Raw genomic sequence first — 18150 nt, forward strand, 5'->3', positions numbered from 1 at the left:
GATCTAACCCACCGCATCCACTTTTACGAGTACATGTATGTTGGCAGAGAACTTTTACACAATCGGGGTTCCCACATCTGTAATCTTGTCCCTTATATGCTAAGACTAGAAGGGAATCACATAGGACTGCAGCAAGTCTGGGTGCCTCGCTACCCCATGTCGTCATAGCATCATTTGCGGGTTGTATGACAGAAGCACATGTGACTAAACCACAGTTGCCTCTGCTGCGCAGTCTCACTAACGAATGTGTCTTAACCACGCATTCCTTTCCAACGCCTGCCTTTATCATGTCTGCCTTTACCAAGCAATTTCGTTGCAAAGGCATGGTTGGTAAAGGGATATCCGTGGTGAAGATCACTCCCTAGCCCCCACGCCCTGAGCCCTAAAAACAAATCCAACCCCCCCACAAGCCCTAAAACAACCCAGACCCACCCCTTGAGCCCTAAAAACAACCCTCACCCCCAAGCCCTAAAAATAGCCCCGACCCCCAACACTAAAAACAACCACGAGCCCTAAAAACAACCACAAACCACCCCACACTGAGCCCTAAAAACCATACCCATTCAAAACCCAGCCCAAGCCCCACTTACCAGACCACATCCCAGGGCTCTCTCTCCCGATCTTTCCTGTGCCTGCATCTAGCCCGCACACTGCCTTAACCATGCATATGCTTGGTTAAGGCATATGCATGGTTAAGGCAAGCGTTGTTCCGCTTGCGAGGAAACGGCACGCATGGCTCAGCCCTCATTGCGTACTGCGGATCAGACACCTTAGACTAACTTCTCTGTCTACCTACGAACGCTGATGATAGGGTACCCTTTCATCACTCATCCTTTATACATCAACAAGGTTGCCCCTTAATAAATCGTTGCACAACGATCTCCCGTGTAGGCATGATCGACATGTAGAGGACATCAAGCTCCGGAGATGGGCTTAAGACCACCAAATGAGCACCCACACTGCACTTTATGAACACCAAAACTGAATCCTGCCACCTGCACAGTGAAAGGCGCGATGGAAAGGGAACACCACAGACTGAAATACACTTCTGCCTGTGACATGCTCCTTTCAGTGCCCCTGAAGATATGGGTACTTGACATTATTATAATTAAGTGACATTCATTTACAGTTCTTGAAATAGCCTTTTAAAGGACAACCACTAAACAGGCCGACTCTGACTTGCCAATTTAGAGGGATTTGATGTATTCAAAACGACTTGCAGGATTCCAAAATTCATAACTGTAATGACTTGAACAAATGCGCCTGCCTGATAACGACATCTTAATCTATATTGCAGGAGTAAAGTCTCAAATACATAACACATAATCCTCTCGAGTTTGGCAGACATTTCATGAGGGCTCCAGTATATTGTAAAACTGAAGCTGCGTGTGCTTGGAGAAGGCAGGCGCGGAGACGAGGCCTGCTGCTTGAATCAATGCTTTGCACATCAGACATGTCTGCCTCCGCTGAGGCCGCGCGCGCTCTTTCCAGGCCGCATTCGATGAGCATTCGATGAGGTGTCGCCCAGCCTCGCTCTGGGTTTGGCAAATGTTGACATTGCTCACGCGCGCTTTGTGCTGTATCAGAGGGCCCATCGGGGGTCCTCCGCGCGCTGTCTGAGGCAGATGCTAAATTGAGGTTTTCCGTTCCACGGGCATGCAGCTGAGAGCTCCGGGACTGTTATTTTCTGATTATAAAGACGTTTCTGTGCCAGGAAGGAAGGATGTAATGCTCAAAAAGGCAGAAAGTGAATCTTGTCTCGTTTGATTTGCTTCTTCTAAAAATGCTAATTTACATGGACTCTATATCCAGACAGTGTTGGTCAAGGACTGGCGGCATTTCAGGAGAATCGCGAGCCGCGGCAGGGCTGGAGAGAGGGAGGTTTGTTATTAAAAAAAGAAGAGTTCGTGTGCGGCTTGTTTTACTCATCCAAATTATTTTGATTTTTACTGACTTACAATAAAGGTCAATGGCCATTCAGTGCAGAGCGCCGAAGCAGATGGTGTCGCCCGCTTGAATGTTTCCCAAAATTGTTCTGTCTTAATGCACGAGCTGTAGAGAGCACAGCCTGGAAACACAAAGAAGCACTTACTGCTCTGTGTTGTTGAACTGTGCTGTCTGCTGCCTGTCCAACAATTTCAAGAGTTTCTGAGTTAATTTGACCACTGTACACAGGGCAGTTTGGGGTGCAAACAAACGCTCATACCCCACTGAACGTCATCATGATATAGTCCCTGATCCATAGATATATATTTTTACACTGTTGGAAGTTGCATAAATGTGCACACAATGTGCACATGGGTAAGGTCATAAAATAAATATGTTTATGTACAAACTGTGGCCCGTGTGTACAATCGGAATTATGCAAATGGACCTGCCCAGGTGCTCAATTAACACTTGAGATTTGCTACCCCACCTATTTCAACAATAGCTCATACCTCCAATTTTACCACATACTTCCAGTACCACCACATGCCTCCAGTACGGATGTATGACGTTACAACGCACACTTTTACAACGCATGCACTTACAACGCATTTTTTACAACGCATAATCCATTACAACGCATGACATTACAACGCATGACACTGCAACGCATTTTTAAAAAATACCTTTACAACGCATTGCCATTACAACGCATACTACCTTTACAACGCATACCATTACAACGCAATATATTAAATTACATTTAAGGTAAGTATTAGATAGTATAGGGGTAAAAATTACTATTCTAACTCCAGGGGGTGCAACAGTAGGGTAAGTGTTGGATAGTATAGGGGTAAAAATTACTATTCTAACTCCAGGGGGTGCAACAGTAGGGTAAGTGTTGGATAGTATAGGGGTAAAAATTACTATTCTAACTCCAGGGGGTGCAACAGTAGGGTAAGTGTTGGATAGTATAGGGGTAACAATTACTATTCTAACTCCAGGGGGTGCAACAGTAGGGTAAGTGTTGGATAGTATAGGGGTAAAAATTACTATTCTAACTCCAGGGGGTGCAACAGTAGGGTAAGTGTTGGATAGTGTAGGGGTAAAAATTACTATTCTAACTCCAGGGGGTGCAACAGTAGGGTAAGTGTTGGATAGTATAGGGGTAACAATTACTATTCTAACTCCAGGGGGTGCATCAGTAGGGTAAGTGTTGGATAGTATAGGGGTAAAAATTACTATTCTAACTCCAGGGGGTGCAACAGTAGGGTAAGTGTTGGATAGTATAGGGGTAAAAATTACTATTCTAACTCCAGGGGGTGCAACAGTAGGGTAAGTGTTGGATAGTATAGGGGTAAAAATTACTATTCTAACTCCAGGGGGTGCAACAGTAGGGTAAGTGTTGGATAGTGTAGGGGTAAAAATTACTATTCTAACTCCAGGGGGTGCAACAGTAGGGTAAGTGTTGGATAGTATAGGGGTAAAAATTACTATTCTAACTCCAGGGGGTGCATCAGTAGGGTAAGTGTTGGATAGTATAGGGGTAAAAATTACTATTCTAACTCCAGGGGGTGCATCAGTAGGGTAAGTGTTGGATAGTATAGGGGTAAAAATTACTATTCTAACTCCAGGGGGTGCATCAGTAGGGTAAGTGTTGGATAGTATAGGGGTAAAAATTACTATTCTAACTCCAGGGGGTGCATCAGTAGGGTAAGTGTTGGATAGTATAGGGGTAAAAATTACTATTCTAACTCCAGGGGGTGCAACAGTAGGGTAAGTGTTGGATAGTGTAGTGTAATATTATGCGTTGTAATGGTATGCGTTGTAATGGTAGTATGCGTTGTAATGGAATGCGTTGTAAAGGTAGTTTTTAAAAATGCGTTGTAGTGTCATGCGTTGTAATGTCATGCGTTGTAATGGATTATGCGTTGTAAAAAATGCGTTGTAAAGGTAGTGCGTTGTAAAAGTTGCGTTGTAAAGGTTGTTCCCCCTCCAGTACTACCTCATGTATCCAAAACTACCACATACCTCCAATACTACCACATCTTTTACATACTACCGCATACCTCCAATAACTCCAATCCTACCACATGCCCCCAATACCACCTTTCCATCATAGTAACTGAGACCTCTTGCAGTGGGGACTGGTTTGACAATGTTGACCAGGTCTGATTATGGTTTCCAGTCCAGCCAATGACATGGCTACCTTCATGGATGCACCTGTGTCCAGATCCCATTGGTGATACCATCTGGCATGTATTCGGTGTTGTTGCAACTCTTGTATTGTTGTAGCAAAGAATACTCTGCCTAGGCTCTCTTTATATGGCATACTCGTTCTATATATGTAATCGCTGTTCCTTCAATCAATCAATCAATCAATCAATCAATCAATCAATCAATCACATAATTTATAAAGCGCGCTACATACCCGTGAGGGTTTCAAGGCGCTGGGGGGAGGGAGGTGGGGGGGTGTTGCAGCTGCTATTGGTCGAAGAGCCAGGTCTTGAGTTGTCTCCTGAAGGTCAGCAGGTCTTCGGTCTGTCGCAGGTAGAGGGGAAGGGTGTTCCAGGACTTGGCGGCGCGATGGGAGAAGGACCTGCCTCCGGCAGTGGGTCTCCGGATGCGTGGGACCATGGCCAGGGCGTGGTCAGCGGAGCAGAGATTCCTGTTGGGTACGTAGAAGGAGAGTCGACTGTTGAGATAGGCTGGGCCGGTTTTGTGGAGGGCTTTGTGTGCGTGGATCAGGAGTTTGAAGGGGATTCTTTTGTCGACGGGGAGCCAGTGCAGGTTCCTCAGGTGGGGGGTGGTGTGGTCGCGGCGTGGGACGTCGAGGATCAGGTGTGCGGAGGCATTCTGGAATCTCTGTAGTCTGCTGATGAGCTTGGACGAGGCTCCGGCTGCTGCTGAGGCGGCCAGTCTATTTATTTATTTATTTATTTATTTTTGACATTTGTAGAGCGCTAACAATTACCCGTAGGCGTCTCAACCCCCTTGTGGTGGCCGCCGCTTCCCTAAAGCATGGAGAAGTTATTATGTGCATAGTTTGTGTCATAGCAACACATAAATATAAATATTAGCCACTTGAACCAGTATTTTTTGATTTTAAGAATTATGAATGAGCGAAATCTGTCAATGTAAAGTAACAGGGCCGGAGTGCCGAGAGCCCATGAGCTTTCGATGTGATTTCTGTGTCCATTAACCAGTAGTCAAAGAGGTAGTAGTGAAGTCAGCAGATGCAAAGTGCTCCCAGGGGAGACATCTTTTATGTGTACCTTCAGGTGCTTCAGTAATTTGCAAGTGCTACCGACATAAAACGTAATGAGGTGAAATAATGAATCCCTTTGCATCAATGTACAGAACCTACACTTAGTAAATGCATGAAATGCAGGAGAGCTGTGTGCAGTACAGAAAATAAACTGACAGGGAATACAAATGTTTCTCTTTTAGACAAGCTGGAAAAGAAGAGTTATGAGGACAGTGTTTATTTGAACCGATGGTTGCAAGTGCGAGACACCGGCACTTATTTTTGGGAACCAACACCGAGAGAAAGCAGGAACGTGCAAGAGTCGATAAAGGTGCAGGCTGTGGCTAGTAGTGAATTAAAGAGGTCAACATTTAATCCTGCCGCAGACTTCTGAGTAGGACCTTCAGGCTCTTTCATTTACAAATTAAGCACTGCATGAGAATGTGGAGTGGGGTCCAGAAGAGGAAGAAATACATGAGGTTCTGGCATGGGGTTGGTAAAAGGGTAAAAGGGGCATTTTAGATGGCACCTAGATGTTTCCACTAGAAAGGGTGGGTGAAAAGGGAGTGAAGTCACATGGCAACTCTAGAAAGTGAATGGATGAAAAGATCTTGAAGAAACCTTGCAGACCAAAAACGGAGGAGAAAGAGGCAACAAAGAGATCTGGGTGACCCTGGAAGCGCAAGGGGAGGAATAGGCCCTGATCAGCAAGGGCAGGGCCACAAAGAGAGTTTGGAAAATACACTAGAGGAATCATTAGGCCTGAAAAGAGGTCTTAAAGGGGCTGTGCTGTAACCTGGTATAGAGGTGGCAATATGTAAAGAAGCATTTTTGGCTGCTTGGAAGTAGGGGTGGGAAGAGGGAGTGGAGCAACTTAGGTGAAAAGGGAGGAATCATAGGAGAACTGGAGGAAATTGTGGCAAGAGTCAAATATCCCATTGAGAAGTAAGGAATAAAGAAATGAGATACATTTGGACAATATTTAAAAAGGAAGTAAAGGCAGGGGTGTAGCGACGTGGAGGAAAGTTATCAGAGAAAATGCAGTTACAAATTGGTTGTATGTCAGAATATCATTAGCAAAAATATTGTCCGACAGATTTTCTGTGTCTCTAATAACGTTTTCAAAAATATTGTGCAATTGGCTGTAGATTTTTTATCATTAATTCAAATGTGGCAATATTTTTGCAAATTATATTTAGGACTCCATATTTCTGAGAGACGATATTTTGGTCATGATTTTCTGCTATCATACCATGTAAGTTGTCTCTCATTTGTAAAGTGACCAAACTTGAGGTTTGAGAAGGTGTAAAAGAAGATTCTATGAAATGTACCTTCATATGCCAAAATGCAAACTCGATGTTAATGAATTTCAAAACATTGACTCAAAATTGAGGGTAACTGATAGAATTACTCTTGATGTTTGCACAAAGATTCCTCTTACATTAAGTGTCTAATAAAGACAATCAAACCAGTGAAAATTAATTGTTGAACATAAAAGCAAAAACATGCATTTCTCTCTGCAGGTTCAGCATTGATGAAGGGCAGACCTGGAGCGTCCACAACTTTACTAGCACGTCTGTCTTTGTAGATGGGCTCCTCAGTGAACCTGGTGACGAGACTCTTGTCATGACGTAAGTTTTTGTTACTGCAAAGTTATTGTGCATCATCGCCGGCATAGCTGGCCACTAACAAAATGAAGGATAGTATATTAATATATTATGTTATTTTATGTTCTGTATATGTGTATAGCGCACAAATCACCCTTGCGGGTAGCCTGTGACGAAGCAGGAGCGGTATGTGCTGAGCCAGGGTTGGGGCTAGTTGCGGAGCTAGGTCTTCAGTTTCTTGTAGAATGCTCTGATGTGCAGAGACAGATCATTGCAGTTTTTAAGAATGAGGTAGGACATGTCACAACACCCTAATATGGTTCTGCATATGCAGGGGAGTGGGGGAAGGGGTGATGCAAGTGGGAGTCCGACTGAGTGAAGTTATCTAGTAGGTTTGTGGAAGTTTAAGCAGTTGTTGAGGTACTTGGTGCCAATGTTCTGTTATGTGTATTTATAAAGTGCACTGTCACCTACGAGGGTATTCTCACGATGAGTAAGACTTTGCGTGGGTGCATAAGGAGTTTGAACAGTGCACGTTTGTGGATTGGGAACCAGTGGGGCTCTTTGAGGTGCATGGTGAAGTGAGTGCGGGGTGGGAAGTTGAAGGTGAGCCTGGACCCTAAGTCTTTTGTGGTCTAGAGTTGATTCCAGCATAAAGTGCATTGCCATAGTCCATCTTGCAGGGAATAGATTTACTATTAGAATAGGGGATATAAGAAGCTAGTTTACTGTGGAAGAATGTTTTTCTTAAGACAAGAACCATCACTCACTTGAAGGTGACATGCTTCATCATTTGTTTCCCTCCTCACACCAGGACTGCAAGGTACCTGGTGTGGGCTACAACTTTCTGATGGAGAGGAGCAGAGGTGTTTTAAGTTAGATGAGCAATATGTTTTGAGAGAGGGTCAAAGTGCAAGCAAAAGAAAGATGTGGTCTATCCCACGTCCATAAGAGGGATGTGAGAGTGCCCTTTTTTAGGTCTTGGGAGCTGTCATGCGGAGTCATTACAACACACAACATAAAAAAAGGTGATTTGGTTCAGTACCCCTAAGCAATTGGTGTGTTGTTAGTGAGCCTCTTGTTTGACTCTACAGTTATTCTGTCATGGCCCAGAGCATTTGTTGGGTGTTCACATTTTTTAAACTATATTTGAGGAAAGTAGTCTATTATATGGTGTGGTTGTGGGACCTAACTGTGAAATACACTACAAATACTGACTGCCAGGCTTCTTTGCTAAATCTTAGCTCAACCATAGGTAGCTGTGGCTTTGAGCAGTTAAGCTTAAACAAACTAACAAGTATAATGTATTTTGAAGTACCAAAACAACAAAATAAGAAAGTCACATAACACAAAAGAAATCGGACACTGATTTATACACATAGATCTTATTTTCATGAATCTTTAGACAACAAACAAACAAAAATGACCAGAGGGTTCCGGAGATATAGATTGTTAAACTTGGCATCTTTGGCGTGGTTTCCTGTTACGTTTTGCCTCTATCTCCTTTATTTTTGATGCTGTGCTGGATTTTGTTTTTGCTGGCTTAGATGCTTTGGGCACTTTGCCACTGCTGATTAGTGTCAAAGTGCAAGTGCTCCCTGTGTAAATTGTGTTTACAATTGTTTCTCCCTGATTGGCATATTTGATTTACTGGTAAGCCCCTAGTAAAGTGCACTGAATGTGCCAGGGTCTGTAAATCAAATGCTACTCGTGGGCCTGCAGCACTGATTGTTCCTCCCACATGAGTAGCCCTGAAAAGATATCTTAGACCTGCCACTGCAGTGTCTGTGTGCAGTTTGTTAACTTGCTTGTCGGCCAAGCAAGTGTGCCCACTTGCCAGGCCCTAACCTTCCATGTTCTTCCATGTAAGGCACCCCTATGGGTGTCCCAAAGTACCCCCCCTGGGCAGGGTGCAGTGTATGTGAAAGGTAGGACATGTACTGGTGTGAGTGACATGTCCTGATAGTGAAATACTGCCATTTCGTTTTTCACTATTGAAAGGTTTTCTGTCCCATAGGATAGAATGGGAACTACTTTGTTACATCTTACAAGTATAACTTCCCATTGGGACAAGATAGGGAAATAAAGTTCAGGCTCTCTGAACTCAGAATTTAATGACACATCTTTTATTAAATTGTGTGTTTGAAAACGCAACTTTTTGAAAGTAGGCATTTTCTTGTTTAACCATCCTGTTCTCCTCTGCCTGTTTGTCTATTGACTGTCTGGTTTTGGAGTGACAGGGGCTATGGATGTGCAGTCACTCTAGACAGCTACTGGGTGTTTGAGGTGTGCCTGGCCCTTCCTGGATGACTCAGAGGTTAGTTGAATAGACCTTGGCTGAATTTAGAGTAGTGGGAGGAGTTTTCCTTGCACCTCAATAGCGTCTGTCTCCCTTGCACAATGCTGTCTCCACCCCCTATGGTCATACTGCACCAGTGAGGACAGAGCTGGTTGGGCTGGGCTCAGAGACTCTTGCACAAAGAGAACAAACACATTTAAGGTATACGTATTACACCTGAAACCCCAGAACATTTGATAACTTCTGGACTCAAAAGGAACCTTTGCCAAGGAGATGAGCTGAAGAGCTGTAAGGAGGAATACTTCCCCTTTGCTGTTTGCTGTGTGGAGTTGGCCTGCAGTTGCCATTTTGGCCAGAACAGACGAAGTGCCTGCTGCAGGGGCAAGATCTGATGTATAGAGGGATCACGGCTGAAGAAATTGACAGAGTACCGCTCGACGTCGCTGCATCGATCGCCGACGCATCCCATATTTCCACGCATTGCACCTGTGTGGCCAGTTTTCCCGACGCATCCCCCGTGGACCAGAATCGTCTTGGAGTCGATGCATCACTACTCCCTACAGACCGGATTCGACGCATCACTTCTCCTGGGTGCAGCAGAACTGTCGCCTCGCCTCCCCAAGGTCTCAGGAACTGACGCATCTCTTTGTTTTTTAGGCTTCCCATCTCTGCTGCTGTTTGGCCTTGTGAATTTTGACACATCTACAGGTACTTTATGAGAAATCACGCATCCATAGTTTTCTTTGGACCCAGTTACTTGAAACCTTTGAACGGTCATATTCTTATTACATGTAAGTTTGATTTTTGTTGTTTTTGGTCTTGTTGAGATAAAGATACTTTCTTTTCTAAACTGGCGTGGTGTCCATTTGTGGTGTTATCACTGAATTACAGTGTGTTTTGAGTGCAAATACTTTACACATTGCCTTTGGGATAAAGCTGTCTGCTCGTGCCAAGCTACCCAGGGGGTGAGCAGGGGTTATCTAAAGTGACCTTACCCTGACTAGAAGCAAGGGTCCCTAGTTGGACAAAGTTACCTCCCTCTGCCAACTAGAGACCACTATTTCTAACATAGATGTATAAGTAAAACATAAATCACAGCTTTTCACTCAAAATGCAAACATGCATTGGTGACTACTGTTGTTAGCGGAAACTTTGGAAACCTTTTAAAAAGTTGTGTTTGTGTATTCCATTCCGCTTTTGGCAACCAACTCCAGCAAAGAGGAGGTAAAGGGGCCCGGTAAAAAATTCTAGGAAAGTTACCTTGTCATCAAAGCAGTCTCAAGCCCGGTTCCAGGCAATATATAGGTGAACTGCCATAGACTTCAATAGGGTGGCCCTAATCCAGGATGCTGTGCGGGCAATGGGAAGCTTCCTGGGGCTACTCCTCAGTCCAGAGTAAAAGTGCCACAACGGTTGATGTCCTTTGAAATCATCATGGGTCCAATTGCTACTGGTCTACTGGTCTCCGGTCACAGCGAAACCAGCGGTTCCCTTTTGTGATAGCAAGTGTCAGTCTTAGGTGATCTCCCACAACTCTCCTGGATCGAGAAGACTCGGGTGTAACTTTTGAGCATCTTGACTTGGTCGTCTAGGCTGCAGGGCAGCGGTCAGAGGTGATCAAATGATTGATGCAACTGACTGGCCAGAACGGGCTTCTTCAGATTTTGTGACTCAAGAGCTGTAACAAGATAAGTCACCTAACTCCTGAAGTTCACCTCTTCTGTTTTGGGCTCAGGAGTGACGTTTCCATGCGCCAGGCACCACAGGCACAGTTCTCTCTTTGCAATCCCACAGATCAGCAGTTGCAGTCCAGCGGGTGGTGCAACCTTTCTTGTCAGGTTAAGGGAACAGCAGGGCAATCCTTCTTTGGTCCATTCTTCAGTTCAGATGTGATATGAGGTCTGAGTGCAATGGGTAGCATATTTATGCCCAGAAAGTGCCCTCGTGGGATGCAGCTGTTACAAGCCAATGTGCTATCAGGACCTTTCCCACCGGATGCTGAATTTCTGCATTGTGTGGCATTTTTCTATCCCAGAGTGCATTATTCTGACCACTCACAAGATGGCAGGTCTCCTTCCTTTGTGTTTGGAGCTTGGTAGCCCACCCTTGAGGTCTAGCTACCTGATGGATAGATGCCCACAGAAAAAACAGCTTGACAACTGGTCTCCCGTCTCTGTCCCCAACGCCAACCTGTCTACCTATATAAAAGAGCAGGCCCTCTCATGTTTGTTCACCATTTGCCCTTCAAAGATTACATCATCTTTGAAAACTCACCTTTTGGGTTCACACTGTGTGTGGCTTCCTGCCAGGGAGAGGCAACACCTCTACAAATGGCAGGCCTCTATTGTTCCCTCTCCTGAGAGTCGTTCAAACTTACTCCGAGGAGGGCAGAAGGCTCTCTGGTGCCAGCATCTGTGAATGGCCACTGGCAAAATTAGGCAACAGAACCGCAATTTTCTAAAAGTTGCATTTCTTTGAAATTTACATTAAATTCGACCTGGGCATCAAGTTGGGTTTAATGTAATGATTACTTTGTTATCTTGAAGTACCAGCTTTAGTAGTCTCATTCAGAAATTAGCACAGCTGAGTTGTCAGCGTGTAATCCTGTACTCGCCAATGGGGTTACTAGCTTTTCAGCATTAAAAAAAACAGTTTTGGGTTTATACTGTTGGGATATATAACAATACATGTCCTACTTTTTAGTATACAGTGCCATGCCTTGGGACTCTGTATGCCTGCTACAGGGGTGAACATATACACTAAAAAAAAGGGAGGTTTGGGCCTTTATATTAGTTTAAATGGCAAAGTTGAGTTAGGAGTTTAAAACTGCTCTGCCAGTCCGCAGTTGTAGGTTGGGAGACAGGTTTTTAAAGTTATGCCAGTTGGGTATAAGCCAATGAAACATATTCTTTTAAGGGTTAGAGCCAGTGGCGGCTGGTGACATTTTAATGTGGTGAGGCGTAAACGTTGGGCACGACTTATATATGGGAGCGATGTGAACAAGTTCAATGGACAAACCTGGGGTCCAGAGTGAGTCCCTCTCCAGAGAAAGAAATGGAAAAAAGATTGGCAAATGGTGCATTTTAAAGCAAATACTTTTAGCGATAAAGCAAAGCTGATAAAGAAGTGGAAACGTATAGTCTTGAAATATTAAACACATTAAAAGCTGCCCCATAACTTCATGCATTAATATTTTCGACCGTTACTGTAATGTGTAAATTGTACAGCATGACAACTTTAGCCCTTTAAAATGTATGCTTGCCCAGTGTCTTGCACTTCATGCAGCATTAACTTTGGAAACATATGCTCTAACCAGACTTTGAGAAGCACCCACAGCTGCTGGCTTCAACCAATTATATAGAAATATGTGCAGACAGGTCTTTAAGTTCAATGAAAAAAGTGGGGGCTCTCTATAAAGGAACATGCCAAATATATACATTCTGCAATTCCCATAGTTTGCCACCTGACTGGTATTTTGGTTTCTCTCTGAGATGTAATTGTGTCCAGATAAATGACACAACAACTGACATACACCTAAAACCTGTCAGTATGATTGGCTTTGTTAATCGGTATTACCTGTTTAAGATAAAAAAGTAACAACATGATTTGTTATAAATAATCAACATCAGAAATTCCAAAACTGTGAGTCTGTAAATTAAATAGCATTGAGGCCTCTAGAAGGAGTTTTGGCCTCCAGTTGTGTGTGCTCTATGTTAGATACGTATCCTCTTTTTTTTGCAAATCTTGTCCATCTGCACATCTTCAACCACCTCTCTTTCCTCTTCAGCATTCTCTTTTCACTCTTCCCTGAATGCACTTCCTCGCAACTCTCAGTCTCTGCACCGCCCCAAACATTTACTGCATGCCCTCAAATGTAAGCACTTTAATTTCTCTATCTTTTGCCTGGCAAATATTTTGATATCTATGTACTCCGTTCACACACATATCCACAGAATTTCAGTTGCAAATGGAAAACACAAACGTTGTTCTGTGTTCTGCAGAGAGGCCAACCCACTGACAGGCACTTTGTTTGGCTTCAGCCTTAGCGCCTGCGCACTCAATCAAAGCCCTTCATAAACACCTGGCATGGCTCAAGCCTCAAAGTGGCACATAAAAAAATACAGAGAACAACAACATTAAAAAATAGCTATCTCTTGGGGAATGCAAGATTAAGTAAAGCATGTGAAATAAGAGAGGAACTAAATCGCTGAAATGCATTAATTCCCTTAACGTTTTAACATTCATTGTTTGCAAGTCAATTCATGTTTTTTGGCATCAGTGTTAACTTAGGGGCATGTAGACACGGCCAGATTTATTGTCATACATCAGAGAACTGTCCACTGTAAGCACATATTTCTTGCCTTGCTTGATTCGGATATTTGGATGAACTTCACACGGGAACAAGAACCCTGCTCGTTATTTGGATCCATTTCGCGGGGTAACAAATAGAGCAGCTCCACTTCTAATGGGGCCAGCAATCTGCAGTGACAGCCTGGGGTGTCACAGTGGGGGAGCTTAGCATGATGAGGGGTCTCAGCACAATATACATAAAACAACATCAGCATGCAAACGCTTACCATTACAGAGAACAAGGCACCAGATCAGACGTGCTTGCATCCACTCTCACGTATGACGAAAGGGTGGGATCTATGCCATTGAATGACAGATGTCTGAAATCACGCAGGGATGAAGTCTCCTACAAAAAGAAGCCAGTTGCTTCCACCGTATATTCATTATTGGCAATGGGGACGAATGTATTCCCTCTCTTGCATTGCATAATTTAGTTTGTAAGTTGGCTGCAGCGTCACATGGAGTCTTGGCTGTTATTCCGTGGTTGCAGAGTTGGTGGCTCTCCTGTTTCTACCACATCACCCTCTCTCTTCTTGGTTTTGCTTCATCCCTCCCACAGATGTACAGTTTTTTTTAATTTCCTGCATGGTGTTTCTGTGAACAGCAGCTTTAGCGTTCCCCGCTTCTTCCATCGTGAACTGGTCTCGCCTGCCTCTAAAGCCATGGAGACATTCTTGGCATCTGGCACTTTCAACTCCTGCATCCTACCAGTGTCAGTGCACCACTCGAACCCAGCACCCTAAGATCCATCTGCTTCCTGCTGAGTGGACAGCCAGACCCAGCATGCACCTGCCTCCACTGCCAACAAGCAGCAGACCGGCTTGAAAGAAAGGGAGCTGTTGTGTATTGAATGTTAAGTGAGGTAATCATTGAACATCCTAGTGGCCCCTGCTCCTGTCTCCTGATGCATGGCCCATGCCAGCCAGGGCACACCGGTGGTGCTTTACTGTCCCCGCTGGAGCCCCTCCCATAATATCATTGTCACTACACATTGAGTGAAACAGCAGCAGTTCAGGAGCTCCCCTCTGCTGGGCACCACCTTCCATCTACTACTCAGTGCCATCCAGCCCCAGGTTCCTAGAATTAGGACGCTGAGGGAGCTGTACTATTGGGCTGTGCTGATACCCCATTGAACATGACTACAAATGTATATTGCTACTTTCATTCTGCTACCTAACAAAAATGTACTTCCATTTACTAGCCAGGTGAAATATTATTGGATATGAACTACAGAGTTTCAAAACAATCTGAAAGTTGTGATGAGTTCCATAGACCCGCGCCACGGTGTTTCATTTGACAGAGGCATTTAAAGAGCACGAGTGAGTGATCTTTAACTCGGAATGTGTCAGTCAGTCTGAAAACAATAGGCTACTTTCTCACTGCAGTCCAGCAGCCTGTGTAACAGTATGCTATTGTAATTGCATAATGGAGGCCCATTTAGCATTCCACAGAGAGATACATGTTGTTGGAAATGACCAGATTTTGAGTCTTATCCCCACAGAATTGTGTCCTCTTTTGCTGAACTCGTTTTTGTTGGCCATTGGACTCTGCACATTCACTACTGCTAACCATTGGTGAAGTGCTTGAGCTCTCCCTTTTAAACATGGTAAAAATTGACATATATCTATTTGTTATGTTATGTTATGTTATGTTATGTTATGTTATGTTATAGGGTTTTTATATAGCGCCTATCACCGCCGGTCTCTAAGCGCTCAACAGAAAAACCACAAACATACTAACGCCTCAGTGCCCTCTGCCTACTCCAATTAGGCTGGGGGTGTTGCCTTTCCAAATAGGTGTATCTTAAGCTTTTTCCTGAAGGAGAGTAACTGTGACTCTTCCTTCAGACTGGCCGGAAGCTCATTCCAAAGTTGTGGAATGATCACTGAGAAAGCACAGCCTCCTTTAGTTTTTAAGTTGAATCTGGGTTGAGACAGATTGGAGACATGGCCAGAGCATAGAGTTCTGCCGAGAACATACTTCCTCAAGCACTGCTTAATATACTCTGGGACTTTGCCAAAGAGAACCTTGTGGGCTATGCAAAGACATTTGAAATGGACCCTGAACTTCACAGGCAGCCAGTTCAACTTACGGAGGAGTATGGTTGCGTGTGAGCTTCTCGGGAGAGAGAAAATCAGCCTGGCTGCGTCGTTCTGCACAACCTGCAGTTTCCTCAACAGCTTCTGCGATAAGCCGAGATACAAGGCGTTGCCATAATCAAGCCTCGAAATAACAGTCGCTGAGACAATGGTTTGTAAGGTGGAGACTGAGAGAATGGTGGTTAGCTTGCGTAACTGCCGCATCACGGCCGTGCAGGAGCCCTCCACAGCCGAAACTTGAGGGGCCATGGTAAGATCCACATCGATCTTTAGGCCAAGGCTCTTTACCACGGTGCCGGGAGTGGGAGATTTACCAAGTTCTGGGGGCCAATACAGGTCATCCCAAGGGTTGGCCTTGTTGGTAAGCACCAGTACCTCCGTTTTCTCAACATTTACCTTCAGGAAGTTGCTGGTCATCCAATTGACCGTGAATCTGAGCAAATTCCTTACTGATTCCTGGGCTTCTCTTGTTTCTTTCAGCTGCACCAGCAGCTGAGTGTCGTCAGCGTAGTTGAAAATTTCACAGTTTCTACGCGTAAGCTCCTCCATCAGAGGTTGTAAGTAGATGTTGAAAAGTAAGGGGGATAGTGCAGACCCCTGAGGCACACCCCATGTCACGTCCCTAATCCCAGACAACTGATCCCCCAACTGAACCCTCTGAGTGCGGCCGGACAGGAAGGATTCTAACTACTTGAACGCCTGACCTGTTATCCCCAGCTTCGCGATACGGTCCAGCAAGATGGTATGGCTGACCGTATCAAAAGCTGCCGACAGGTCTAGAAGAATCAGAGCACATGGTTGTTTATTATCTGCTCTGATTCTCAACTCATCGGTGACCGTAGCCATAACCAGTTCTGTACTGTGCTGTGGCCGGAAACCCGCCTGCCTAGCATGAAGTAGATGGTGTTCTTCCAGATAGCTGGCTAAGGCGTTCAAGACATGTTTTTCTAAGATCTTGCTAAGAAAAGGCAGTTGGGAGATAGGCCTATCATTTTTCAGTGCCTTAGTGTCATCACCCGCTTTCTTTAGGAGAGGGGAGACTCTGGCTTCCTTCAGCGATGTTGGAAGGTAGCCCGCTTCTAAGGAGGCATTCAGTAAGTGCAGAAGTTGGGGCTGAATACCTGGCAAAGCTAGTTTGAAGATTTTCGGGGGACAGGGATCTGTGCTGGATCCTGATATAACATGGCTGACATGTTCCGCCAAACGCTTTCCATCAATATCTGGAAACAATTCAAGGTCCCAGCTGGCTGCTGAATGTCTGGGCAGGATGGCAGAGACAAACTGTCTGAAAGCGTGGCAATGTCCGTCAGGATATCCTGTACCTTCTGAAGGAAGAAGCCTTGAAAGGTATCACAGTCGGGTTGGTCCACCACGAGACTTTTATCGCTTAACTGCGTGAGTTCCCTTAGAATCACAAAGGTCTCTCTTTGTTTGTTTGTGGCCTCCCTGATTCTATTCTCATAGAAGGCGGATTTCCTCGCCAGGATAGCCAGTTTATAGCTGGCAAGAAGTGACTTAAAAGTTAGTGACTCTACTGACCCATAATTAAGTCTCCACCTACGCTCCGCCTTGCGGAGAGCTTGCTTCTTTTCTTTAAGTGATGCATCAAACCAGGGAGCTCCCTTTCCTTTTTTCCGAGTCATCTCCAGTCGCTCCGGAACAAGCTTATCTAGCGCAGATCGAATCCAGGTCGTTAGGGTCATAGTGTATGAGTCCAGATTCGCCTGCTTCGTCTTAGGAGGGGGGGAGGAGAGTAGAGTCGAAATTAAGGAGTCGGCCTCAATCTTCTTCCAGGAGCGGACTTTCCTCCTTATTTGTAGAGGAGCAGCTGACAAAGGGTCTCCCGGAACCCAGCACTTGATCAGAGAATGGTCTGACCAGATGCAAGGGCTGACTTCAAGAATTTTCATCAGTGACAGAGAAGACCAAACGAGGTCAAGAGTGTGGCCCTTCACATGGGTGGGGCCCCTTACAAGTTGATTTAAATGGAGAGCAGAGAGATTGGTTTCGAACTCTTTCTCAGTGGGCCCCCTGGGGACCTTGTCCCAGTGATAATTAAAATCACCTGCCCATTAAGGGACTTATATCTAGAGGCCAAGTCCGTCAGCAGTTCAAAGAAGATATCATTAAATTCTGGTGAGCTCTGAGGTGGACGATATACTAGCAGCAACAGGATGCATGAGGATTTTAGTGATATTTTTATCCCTAATAATTCTGCGCAATCGCAGTTTTCTGCTATAATCTGTGTCACCTTAAGACTCTTCTTGAACATGATTGCAACCCCTCCCCCTCTGCTGTCCTTAGGGCGGTTGTACCACAAAGCATCAAAGTTAGGGGGTAGGGCTGCAAAAATGTCCGGTGTTGATGAGGTACCCAGCCATGTTTCTGAGAGTGCAAGGATGTCTATCTCGCCCTCACCCAAAAGTGTAAATACCTCAAGATGGTGCTTATGCAGAGAGCGTGTATTAAGCGTAGCGATTATCAAGCCTTGTGTCCTAATGTGGTTAGATATGTCCTCTCCCTGTAACAAGGCTTCAGACCGAAGACTGGCGAAAGTTGTCCCATCTAACACGGTTTTGCCAGTGCAGAGAGATCTAAGGGTAGCAGGCGAGTATACCCGTG

The 18150-nt window shown here is 44.8% G+C and overlaps 1 protein-coding gene across 5 annotated transcripts in view; it reads left to right on the forward strand.

Annotated features, from left to right (window-relative positions):
- The window catches only part of SORCS2 (sortilin related VPS10 domain containing receptor 2), a 2262720-nt gene that overhangs the window by 1949902 nt on the left and 294668 nt on the right, over positions 1-18150 (forward strand). For all 5 annotated transcript variants that reach the window (XM_085642460.1, XM_085642463.1, XM_085642464.1 and 2 more), the window contains exon 14: positions 6697-6804. In XM_085642460.1, coding sequence (XP_085498586.1) covers positions 6697-6804 — 108 coding nt within the window. The remainder of the gene's footprint in view (positions 1-6696; positions 6805-18150) is intronic.

This window comes from Triturus cristatus, chromosome 2_2, assembly GCF_964204655.1.
Source record: "Triturus cristatus chromosome 2_2, aTriCri1.1, whole genome shotgun sequence".
NCBI classification, from domain to species: domain Eukaryota; kingdom Metazoa; phylum Chordata; class Amphibia; order Caudata; family Salamandridae; genus Triturus; species Triturus cristatus.